The sequence below is a fragment of the Pseudochaenichthys georgianus genome, chromosome 7, assembly GCF_902827115.2.
Source record: "Pseudochaenichthys georgianus chromosome 7, fPseGeo1.2, whole genome shotgun sequence".
NCBI classification, from domain to species: Eukaryota; Metazoa; Chordata; class Actinopteri; order Perciformes; family Channichthyidae; genus Pseudochaenichthys; species Pseudochaenichthys georgianus.
Window position 1 is genome coordinate 44,584,219 of NC_047509.1, and position 12,336 is coordinate 44,596,554.

Here is a 12,336-nt window from a genome sequence, read left to right on the forward strand (position 1 = left end):
TTTGAAGAGCAAGCATGGGAAACAAAAGGCAGCGTTTACCTGTTTGCATCCAGCACACACAGTTACAATCACACTCCCTGTAATTGACATAATTAATAGATAGTTTAGCTTCCCACCATCATTTGCTGTGGCCCACTGATGTTAACCATCGTAACTGAAAGGCTGCCTGTCAAACGTAAACATTCAGCCACGTGACTCGCAAACTCTCGTGAGAGTTTTACTCAAGACGGATCCTTTCTAGCCATAACCAACTCACAGACTGCACCGGGCACTGACATTGGCGCCCGGTGATCATCAGATCTGACGACGCTGATTGGCTGAAATTATGTTTCGGAGGCATAGTTTACAGATAGCAACAGTCAGCTGCTAGTGGCTGCTGCTGCACTGGTTGAGGGCTCCTCTCTTAGCGCCCAGATGAGAGAGGGTAATGATACACGCTGCGGCCAGGCAGGAAACATGTGACTTATCAGTAACTTTAGAAATCGTAACACAATTTTAAACGAGATTTTATTGTAGATCATACATTTTACTGATACCAATTATATAATATTTACCTTAAAATAAAAAAATATATTTTTTAAATATATTTTTTATTTTCATTTTTAATGTGGGAAGAGGTGGGGCCACTGCTTATACATTGTTATTTGTATTATATATAACATGTTGGTACCAGACTGTCTATGGTGCTTACTAGCAAACTGAATAAAAACCTATCGACGTGAAGCACATTGGTTAAAGCTAAGGAACAAAACCAGAAAAGAATACGACAGCTAGCTGACATTAGCATCAGTTGATAATAGCCTTAGACGGCCTGTTTGTTTTCTGTATCAGTTTGACAATTAGGGTGCGTTTTGCTGACGGAAATATGTGCCCTGCATATCAAAATACACTTTTTTTAAATCAGTTAAAAGACAAGTTAGAGCAACCAGAGATTTTATTAAGTGATTTTTTTGTTCAAGAAATATATGAATATCATAAATATTGTATACTAAAAAGTTCACATCAAGGGTAGACATATAAAGTAATAAGAAATGACATCAAATAAATAAAGGAAAAAAAAGATTTCTGCTGAAAAAGTAGTCCCTCCTCACAAATCCCATTTGGACCTTTGCTTATAGTTTTCACTGATTTTACAATATTAAAATGTTGCTTGTTTATTTGCAACTAAATTGCTGGGATTCTGTTATTAACCAGCAGACGGTATTTGAACTCAAATTGAACTTGTTTCTCTGTCATCCTCTTTTCAGTCTCTTCATGCATCTTCTCTCCTCACCTGCATATTGAAGTTTGACATCCTTTCACCTAATTTCTCCTGCTGTCAGGTACGTTAGTGACATCAAATATGCAAGCTCATGGTAATATAACACACCGTTTAAATGAAATGTGTTCATTAAACTGATGACATGGGCTTATCAGACCAGGGGGACTACTTTATGTCGGATATGTAGCTTCATTTGATATAAATTGACAAAATGGCTAACTTGAATCACTCGTAACCTACGTTTTATTTTCCCTGTACTCTCTTTTATGAGTTAAAACTGTTGACCGAAATTGAAATAATAATGAATATCCTTACAGTCTATAAAGCAATGTCAAACCAAAACAGATGCCTACATTGGGTCTGTACAATAAATGAGTGTTTTTAAACGAGCAGGGAATGCGAAACATATCTTTTCCAATAAATACATTAAATATACATAAAATATTATATGACATTTGAACATCTAATGCATTGCAACATCAAAGGGCAACAGCTCACGGCCAGGTGTCACTGGATAATAAGACAGTGGTGAACGGTCACTTAATACATTTACTGAAGTACTTAAGAACAGTGTTGTGGTTCTATACCTGAGTATTTCCATTTTCTGCAGCTTCATGTTATAGACAGTGAACATTTGACTTACATTGCACTTGGACTATAACATCTCTAATGTTGATAGGCTGCCTTTGGTTTGTCATTTTATTTGTTTCTCTTTTGGTATTACTTTGATGGTCACTTATAGTCCAAATGTATCACTAAAGTGTTAAATAGTGAATATATGTTGGGATTATGATTACATTCCTGTTTTCATGACTATTAATTCCTTGCTTTAAGATGTATTTAATAATAGTGTAATTCATTTAGATGTAGGCCTATAGGCCTACTCTATTTTATCTGTATGTGATGCAAAAGAAACTGATTTGAAATATAAAAAGGGTCAATATTAAGGGATGATGTTTACAATTATTTATGACCCACAATCCTTTGTTCAATGAAAAACACATACCCTGGGTCACGTGATATTATCACTGAGGCGGAAATGAAAGTTCAGTAGCGACAGCAGCACAGAGCAAAGCTGAAAAAGGTACGTGAAAGATTACATTTAAGCCAAATATCTGAGTGTTTCGGTAGATATAGCTGTTCTGACATGAACCACGTAACTGCCAATGCGGTTCAGTTTCGTGTCAAATGATTAGAACAGCTTTTATTGTCATGTCCTTTTGTAAAATCCCCCTACGAAGCTCGCTCGCTAACAGTTAGCCTATTATTGGTAAAGCTAGCCAGAATTAGGCACATCTGACCGGATGTGTTGAGACTTTCCTTTCAAAACAAATGCCAGTGGTTCGATAACATGCATTGTGTGGTTAACAACATTGAATAGAGATACGTGATGCCATTTTCCTTCAGTAAATAATCTCCCCAAATGTACATGTTTGGTTACTTGTGTGATATTTCATAGTTTTAACATCCAGCATCAATCGTCTCTTGAGTTGTAGTTTGAAAAACTCAACAGGAAGTCAATATTTTCTTTGTCTCGCTTGACGGTGGTGAATAGAAATGCCTTGATCATCTTCCGTGTTTGTGTTTTGTGCGCATCAGCTAAGGGTATTTAAATACGTAGACAATGAAAACTGTGTAGCAGGGAGAGTTGGATTGTTATTAGTCTGTATGAAGTTTAGCCAGAATCCACTGACTAACGGATTAAGCTAACGCTGCGTAGCCGGGTAAGCTTTCGCAAGGTTCACGGGAGATGTTGTGCGCTTTTGTTGTCATTGCTTTGATCTACTGTAACAGCCCGGAGACAACTTTCAGGTGTGCATTTAGTTGTTCATACATTACCTAATGGTTTGATTTTATTATGGCCAGGTCCCATCTGACCATGCATCTCTTGGTTTGGTCTGGTCTCAGGCTGAGATGCCAGCAGCAGTCACCTTGGTGGGGCAGCGAGTAACGTTACACTGAAAACACAATCAGATCCCCTCCACAAACCCGTCTTAATGTTAGTGTCTTTTCTTAATATACACAGTGAAGATCATCATTAACCAAAGCTCCACACTAGATCTCAGCTCTGCTGCATATTGTCCTTGTGTGCAGTCCTCTTTGCATCCAACCATCTCTGACTTTGCTCAAGGTGATGCTGTCAGGGTCTGATGAAAGTGCTGGCACTCTAATGGGGGAATCACTGTCCTGCCTTTATTGAAATGTCTCTTATCAGGCTGATAAATATACCTGTAATGTAAGTTTTACTCTATAAATTGCATTCGATATTGAGGTAATCAAAATGTAACAAAGTAATCATAACATTACTTTTATATTTTGATACTCAGATTAGGTCATTCACTACATTTATAGTAACTGTCCTGTCTTTATTGAAAATCCGGCTGCTCAATATAATTGTACGTTTTAGTCTAAAGTGTTGTTTTACATTTTGAAATATTGTGTGTGTGTCTGTTTCAGAGCTGTGGGGTCATGGCAGCTGCCAGCGTGAGCAGACCTGGCGGGGCCCAGACTACAGAAAAGTCTCAGTTGATCTTAAAAGGTAATGATCTGTTTTCTGCTCACTCAATGACTAACTGGGACATTATACAAGAAATGGTCTGGCATGGCTTCCAAATCAAAGACAGAACAGGAGCATGGCCCTTACTGCAGTGCATCAAACATTTGTGTGTGTTTATCTCAGAAATTGGGTACAAAAGTGTCTCTCTTTTTTATTTCTGTCTTTATTCATGGTGGCAGCACATTAGGCAGTAGGATGTTATCTGTCCTGTCCATCCAGCATAACATGAAAACACCCTCTCTATGGCACACCAACTTATAAAGCCTTTTATTTATATTTTAGGTACTTCTTTTTTGAAAACTATGGGTCAACCTGACAATTTACAGACTGCATTTATCCTCTCAGTTTTTCAATAAAAACTGCTGTTCATAGGGACAGAACGTGTCGGATAAATATACATTTGTATATGTTGTGTTTTGGCTTTTGATCATTGTTTAATGACTTGTGGAAATCTATTCTAGTAGACCTCACCAAGGGAATTATGATCAGTAGAAATGGCCATGTCATGGGACCTTTTAACGCTGTGTGATTAAAAGAATAAACACAAATGGCAGGATAGGCACACATATTTGCTGTATCTTGCCCCACTGAAAAGGCACTGTACCGATACTGTAAAAATATTGGCATAGTTCATCCCTGTGTTGCTTGGCTCGAGCTGTAGCATGTAGCTATTTGTTGTTTGTATATATCACGCAGTCTGTCTTCCGGTTGCCTCTTTTGAGTGATGAATACACACTACCGCCACCTGCTGGTAAGGAGAGTTATTGCCACTCACGCATGCGCAGTGCGTAGTGCGTACTTGCTACTTGGCCGTCGGCTGAAGTCTTTGCGGTGTGTTCCATGCGACTTTTTGGCCAAGACACAACAGTCGGGTCCGTCGGGACGTGTTCTTTGGTGTCAGTTTGGTGTGTCAGGGCCTTAACACAAACCACTACACTGGGAAAATGATTTCAAAAAAGAAAGGAAAATCAGTATACGTACTTATACTGGGATATTAATTATGCATGATATGCCGATGTTTGGTTAACACTCAGTTAGCATAGCATTAGCAGTCTCTGTCCAGATGATTCTATAGGGGTCTTTGCCTGTAGATCCGAAGGTCCTGTATCCACCCGGTTGTAAACCTGACATGATCCTCTAAATGGTTAATGTTTTTTAATTACACACAGGTGTACACACCAACTCTAAACACCAGAGAGGACTGACATTAGTAACAGTGATCGATCTGTTATTTCCTTAATTCATACAGACAGATGTCATTAATTAACCTTTTTTTAAATAATGCTTCTCTGTTTCTGCCTAGAGCTTCTCTTTGTAACGGCATTTATAATAATTTCATACTTTATTCATTTCGGATGCAAAACCGCTGACGGATGACTTGGGAACGCTCATATATATTGATAGCTGCTGCTGTTGCCATGGACGCCATCCTCCACAAATGGCAGCCCCAGAATGCACAGCGTTTCCCATTCCTTATTGGCAACAGAAGCACGCCTATAGGCGCGTTCACACCGGAGTACTTTTCCCCCGTACTTTTCCCGTTTAGTTCCGTTAGTACCCCTAGTGTCGCGTTCACACCAAAAAGAGAACTTTTACCCCCATTTTTAGTGCCTAGAGGTGGTACCAAAAAAGTACCAATTTCTATTGGCTGGGCGAATTGCAAACCACGCCCCGTAAAACTCTGAAAAGTTTTTTTAAGCCGCCATTATATTTGCTGGCATTAGCATTATTAGCATTAGCATTATCCCTGCGCACAAACGGAGAGAGAATAACTTATGGCAACACAAATAAAAACATGGGAGCGGTGGAATGATGAGGAGGTGTCTGCGTTCTGGCGATTTACTCGGAAGGCTTCAGTAGAAGCTGCTGGGAGTCCCCAACTCCGGGGACTTCCGGCCGGGGACTTCGGGTGGCAGTATACGCCGTGAAGTGGTTTGTGGCATGCCAGTAAACCCAAAGCAGAAGAAGACAAAGTGACGTCAGCGGCTCATTTGCGTAATCTTCCCTCAGGGAAAAGTACTCCGGTGTGAACGCGATTGGTACTTAGTGCCCTGGGGTAATAAGTGCCGGCACTAAGTACGGCAAAGTACTTGGTGTGAAAGCGGCTTATGACACATTATGGCTCATAGGGACGGAGTGGCGCAGTGGGCTGTGCGTCGATCATCAGATCAAGGGTGGCGTTGCGTCAGGCCGTTGTGTCCTTGGGCAAGACACTTCACCTGAATTTCCTGCGGGTACTGTCCACAGTACATGACCGTTACATGTATGATATGTGTGTAATGTGTATTTGTAAAGCGCTTTGAGCATCTGGAAAAAGCGCTATAATAAATGTAAGGAATTATTATTTTGAAGGATATGCAACCGCTGTTAATAAACTCTCTTTAGCAAGAATCGGCACAACAGTCAAGTCACTAAATGTCACCAGGGCGCATCGTATCCACTGTAGTGCAATCACCGTCGTTTAAGTACACCGGTAAGCTAATATTCATAAGGAACCGCCAGGTCGGACTCGGTATAGTTAAACATTTTCACCAAACTTTTAGGTTTTAGGGTAAGGTTTTAAAACCAACTTTTACCCTTTTTATTGTATCGACATAACAGTTCCTGGTGTTAAATCCTCCTTCATCTGTGTTTGTGGATATAAGTGATCTGTGGTTTTGCGCAGAATCAATTTTTTTCTTTTTACTCTGAGAGCAGCTGTTCCACATTCACCAACTTGAGGAAACATGCGCAGCGTTTACTAAAAGCGCTGCATAAGCAAAACGCTGAAAACACAGAAATGAAGGGTATCATCGATAGTGAGCAAAAGCCCTGGTTAGTTAAGTATCACTGGTGTAATATCCCTCAAGTGAATTCGTAAGTTTAAGCATGAAACAGTTGCATTGATGTTTTTTGTGTCTGTATCTCCTCAAAGACCTTTCCTATGGACAGCCCATAAAAGTACAGTGTGACCCAGGTCTTCCCGTTTCCTCTTTTCTACACAACCAATATTATTTCGCTCCTCCTCTACTTCATGATGGATCTGCTGTACCCCTCCTCTCAATCCTCCCTTCCTTCTCCTCTTCAGAGATCTGCAAATGTGTTGTCTGTGGAAGAATGCCTTTCTCTCTCTCATCATTTATTCATCCATCACCTGTCCTGATCACACTTACCCTGAGAAACACTACCAGGCTTCTCAGTTTGCAATCCAGAAGTGATTCAAGGATGAACAAATCGGCTCTCATATGACTGACACCATGATGTCTGCATACAGGAAGTCACTAAGCCTTTCTAAGCCCAGCTGTAGGCTTTTACATCAATTGCAGAGCTGACATTTAGCAAACTATCACAAATATAGAGAGATGTTTTCAGAAGGGGTTTCATTAGTTCTCTGTTAGGAACCACTCAGGAAGTCTTTACATGAGGGTCAGACAGCAGTTATAATGTGTCTCATGCCTTCATTTCATTAGGTTGTGAGGTTCAAATGGTGATAATACCAGCATAAAAAACATAGGTCAACATATTTGTCCATAGAAGCACTCTGATGTACGTCTTGAAAAGCTTTGAAAGCTTTTCATTGACCCAAGTCTCGCGAGAGGGAACTAAATTTGTATCCCAGATGTCTTTTTCCTTTTTTCCACTAGAGGGCAATGTTTATGTTTGTTTGCCTGCCTTACCAGAGGAGTTTTGTCTCAAATGCATACAGCATACCAATGTTTAGTATGGAGGGTGTACCTCCAAGCATACAAAAGAAAAAAAATGTTTGGCATGGCTCAAGGCAAAATGTCTCACATCTGGGAAAAACTCAAACTCATTTTGAACAGTAGTAAACCAGCTCGGGCAAAACCTCACAGAGGAAAACATTTTCTTTTAGTATAAACAGTGACGTTTGTAGACGTCCTCTATACAAAGTGCAGAATCAGTTTACTCCAGTGATGCTGAGGAACAGATCACTGATCGCTGCTGCATGAACTGTAACAAAACATTGGAAAAGTACTAGTTTTAACTTTTATTTTAAGTACATCATTGAATAAATACAAATGTCAACCTGTGTCCTTAGAGAGCTTAAGGTTTTGAATCTACTACTGATATAAGTGTAGTGAATGTATACAGATGTAGCACTCCAGATCAGACTCACATGGGTGTGTCCCAGTCAAAAGCCCAGCGGATGCCAGTGGCTGGGGGTATTGCCAAATTGCTAGAGGGCGTTGCCCAATTTCCCCATTTGTTCAATTACAGGATTTAACCATGAGATGGCGCTTCATTCACAAAATACACAAAGACAACTGGGTGTTGTAGAACTTAGTCTGTTTGCAATGTTTGCAGCTCTGCAGTTGTGTTTGCTGAATAATGTAGCATGTAATCACTTATTTGTTACTGTATGGTTTTCACAAGCTACTATAATGAAAAAACATCAATATTTTAGATCAAATAAAGTATATAGTTTGCTTTATGCAGTATATTTCTTGTAATATTGTTGGGGTGTTTTTACACAGTACAGTAGATTGAAGTAAATCAACGTATACATTAAGATAAGATAAGATGGACCTTTATTAATCCCGTGGGGAAATTCAGTAGTTCAAACAGCAACAGGGTGAGAGTGAAAAACAGGACAGCACAGATTTACACAGATTAATAAAATCAAAAATGCGATAAAAATAATAATAATGAGAAACTATGAAATAAGAAATGAATAAAACTAAAATGTAATTATCATATTATAATGTATTGTATTATTAAGTAATATCATACATTAACCCCATTATAGCAGATGCCACATTGAATGGATGAACACATTTATGCATCAATAACTATGTATTTAATATTAACTCTTTGGAGTCGACCGTCACGCCGGCGTGATCAGATCACATGACCTGTTCAAGCCGGTGCCGCATAAAAACAACAGTCCGGACAACATTGCCGTGTGTTTCTGTCGAAAGTACTGGCTTGAAACTATATGCCAGTCTTTGTTTCATGCAAAAATACCCAATAAACACGGACATACGATGATATAAAGTTAATACAGATATATTTCAGAAGTATGAATAATGGAAGCACATGTTTTAATATCTTCGCCGTATTTTATCATTTTACGAAACGGAAAATACTGGAAACTGTAGATTCTGCTCAACAGGATGTATTTACCAGGGAGGGGGTGAGGTAATCAGGTAAACGGAGTGATACGAAACGAGACGAAAAGAGACGAAGAGGGACGGCGGGCACCGAAGAGAGACGGCGGGAAATGGAGAGAGACGAAGATATACGAAGACAGGCGGCGGGAGACGAAGAGAGACGGCGGGATACTGCGATTGAAGTAAAGTGACAGACAAACATTGAGAATTTAGATATAGTTAGATAGATTTAGAGTTTTGAAGATTTAACTATGATGAAGAGAACTCTGAACGTGAGTCAAGCTTTAAGCTTGTTTTTTGACATGGAGGAGGAGGAACCTGTGATGTTGCCCTCTGTGTCGTAGTTGACAGAAACCGCTTTGAAGCGTGGCACAGATAATGTGTATATATTAGGGCTGTCAAGTTAACGCGTTAATAACGCGTTAAATGTGGAAAGTGACCCTTGGGAGAATTCCTCCACACATTCCGATGGCCAATTCGTTTTAAACAGAGTTCGCAACACAGGACAGCATAGGCAACATGGGGGGTGTGGGCTGGTGAACGGTCTGGTCAATGTTTGTAAACACAATCCCCAGGATGTGTCCTAATCAAACCAAAAGAGAAAATGCAGATATCGTTCTCTCTCTCGACTCGCTGGTATCTCGAGCTGAGCGCTCTTTGGTGTTCAAAGTGCTCACAGGCTGGGCTGCTGTGTATATCTAGTGTATTCATACTGTACCCCTCCTCACTGTTTATTCATCATTCAACCATTTACACCTTCCTTTTTTCCCATCAAGAGGTTGAAAAAGATTGAGTCCTATGTTTCCAATTGGTTCCCAAATCTGAACATTGACCAGTGGCATAAGATCAGGAGCCGGGTAAATGAGAGACTGAGGAGCCCCCGAAAAACAGATCCCGAAATAGCTCGTCCTGGTTTCCGCAGCAGATAGGCCTACAGTATGGTGTCTGTTATGTCAGTTATTTTAAATAAAACGTTGAAAACTGAACTTGAAAATTGTTTCCTCTTTTTATTTTGTTTATCATTTTCGGGGCGGGGAGACGTGGGGAGACGTGTGTGATTACAAATTAATTTGCAGAAATGTAAAGTGATCTACCTAAGTTCTATTCATATTCTTGACGGGAAGAGCCGTGTCCATATGGGTGGCCATATATGCATTTGAAAAGCAATATAAATCACACAGTTATTATACAATAGGCTATACAAGCACCATCGATAACCATTACCTTTATCCAATAATAATTTAGTTTAATGTTTAAATCCTCAGACTTCTCCCCCGCGGGACCGTGCATAATCATGACCTCTGCAGCGCATAAATCTGCTGCTGTGCGCGTCACATTGGAAATGGCTGAGGTGATGCTCTCTAGTGGAGAATACAGCATTTTCAATAACACTTCCTCAAGAGCAAAATCCAACGTCTGGGTGGCTGTTGGTGTCATCCTAGATGGAGGAAATAACCAACCAACATCCCACGCTTTTTGAGACAAATATGCAACTGCATGTGTTAATAATTGCACGTTTTCACTACTCATATATAGGCTAGGCTATGCGGGTTCGGGTCGAGTTGCGGATCTTGTGCCGACGGGTCGGGTCGGGTTGCGGAACTAATTGGCAATATGTGTGGGTAGCGGGGCGGGTTCGGTATTGCACGTCGCGGGAGCGGGTCTTGAAAATCAGACCTGTGCAGGACTCTGCATCAGGCACCTTCAAGTTAAACAATACTACAGTAAACAATTAACACAGTAGGCCTAAATTATGTGGATTAAACCACATTTATTTCGTTAAAAATAAACGAAATATGATTTTGTTTGAATGATTAAATGTCATCAGGCACCTTCAAGTTAAACAATCAGGTGCACACTTTAATGTGCCGCCACCTCCGGACTCGGCTTGACTCGGTTTAAAGAATGGACAAATGTGTTTAATCGTTTATGTCAGATATGTACTAAGTAGCCTAAATACATTTGTTCCTGCTCAAGATTAGATTCAACTGTATTGTTATTGCACATATTGCAGGTACTGAGACAACGAAATGCAGTTTAGCTTCTAACCAGGGGTGCAACAAGCAGCGAAAAGTAATGTGCACAATACTACAGTAAACAATTAACACAGTAAATTATGTGGATTAAACCACATTTATTTCGTTAAAAATAAACGAAATATGATTTTGTTTGAATATTAAATGTAGGGTGAATTGCCCTAATGTGGGAAATGTTTGCATTTCAGACTTCGGGAATATATTGCGATATGAAGCCGATACAATAACTCAAAATCCAGTACCATTCCGAAATCCCCACTAATATTAGACACTAATAATACATGATACATTAAATGATCGTGAGGATGATGATTGAAAATTGTTTGTTTGAGCCTGGATGCATTTCCTGATCTAAAAACATAGCGATGGTTTTGTACTTTAAATTAAACATTATTTTGTTAAATATAAACATGGTGATGTTTAGTAAATGATTACATGTCTCTTATTTAGCATAGAATATTATCCTATCCGTGACATATGGATCTTAACAAATATCTGCTATATCAGATACCTGTAGATCAGCTGTTTATTTCACATGAGTTCCAGTGTGGCAGCTTTTCATGGCTCCCCCTGGTGGATCCATGATCCATTGCAGCTGGTTTCATTATAATTAAATGTATTTATCAAGGGGGCGTTTCAAGTCCTGCGGGGGGGTTTTCCTTTTCAGCAGGGGCCCACCCTGTGCCGATCACGGACCCGCACGGGTAGGCGTCTGAAATGAAGCGCTACATCTGTATAATGTGTCACAATGTAGCTGCCCTGATCATGATCTTATGAATGAGGATGCGGCGGGACAGGTTTCAGGTCTCCAAGCAGTTTGTTCCAGAGTAGCAGAACAACTAAAAGCTCCTTCACCAGATCTAGGTCTTATTATCTTAGACTGCACTGTAACTTTTATCTTTTAATGTTTATTTTCTTAGTTTTTCTTTTTAATTACTGATTTTAAATGCCATTTTCTGAATGTCTTACATTTTTGTAAAGCACCTTGAATTGCCTGGTGCTGAAAGGTGCTATATAAATAAACTTGCCTTGCCTTGCCTTATTGTACACAGTTACATCATGAACGGTGTGAGTGGATTGGAGTCAATAAGCAAGCCTGAAGGGCTTTAAATAGGTCTGTATTTTACTGTGAGCCAAAGAAATGTCTAAAGTGCTGCAGTCATTGGCTTGTCTTTGTGTTTGATTCGGAACAGCTGGTTTGTGTTTCCTCTGATATGGAACCTTTGACCTGTAACACGTTCATAAATAGAAATACATTTCCTTATTGTGGTTGAACTGTGGCCACAGTCAAACCGTGTGTATCTTAATGCGACACATTTTGTTTTACTTTTCAAGAGATTTGCCAGTTTTACAAAAAAAAAGACACATTGA

The 12,336-nt window shown here is 39.7% G+C and overlaps 1 protein-coding gene across 4 annotated transcripts in view; it reads left to right on the plus strand.

The window, feature by feature from the left end:
* The first annotated feature begins 2,272 nt into the window (after positions 1 to 2,272).
* The window catches only part of wwp2 (WW domain containing E3 ubiquitin protein ligase 2), a 98,843-nt gene continuing 88,779 nt past the window's right edge, over positions 2,273 to 12,336 (plus strand). For 2 of the 4 annotated variants that reach the window (XM_034086803.1, XM_034086807.2), the window contains exon 1: positions 3,719 to 3,800. In XM_034086803.1, coding sequence (XP_033942694.1) covers positions 3,731 to 3,800 — 70 coding nt within the window. In that variant the 5' untranslated portion in view covers positions 3,719 to 3,730. Of the gene's footprint in view, positions 2,346 to 2,837; positions 2,986 to 3,718; positions 3,801 to 12,336 lie in introns of those variants that run through there. The other 2 variants (XM_034086804.2, XM_034086805.2) reach the window with 2 other exon arrangements.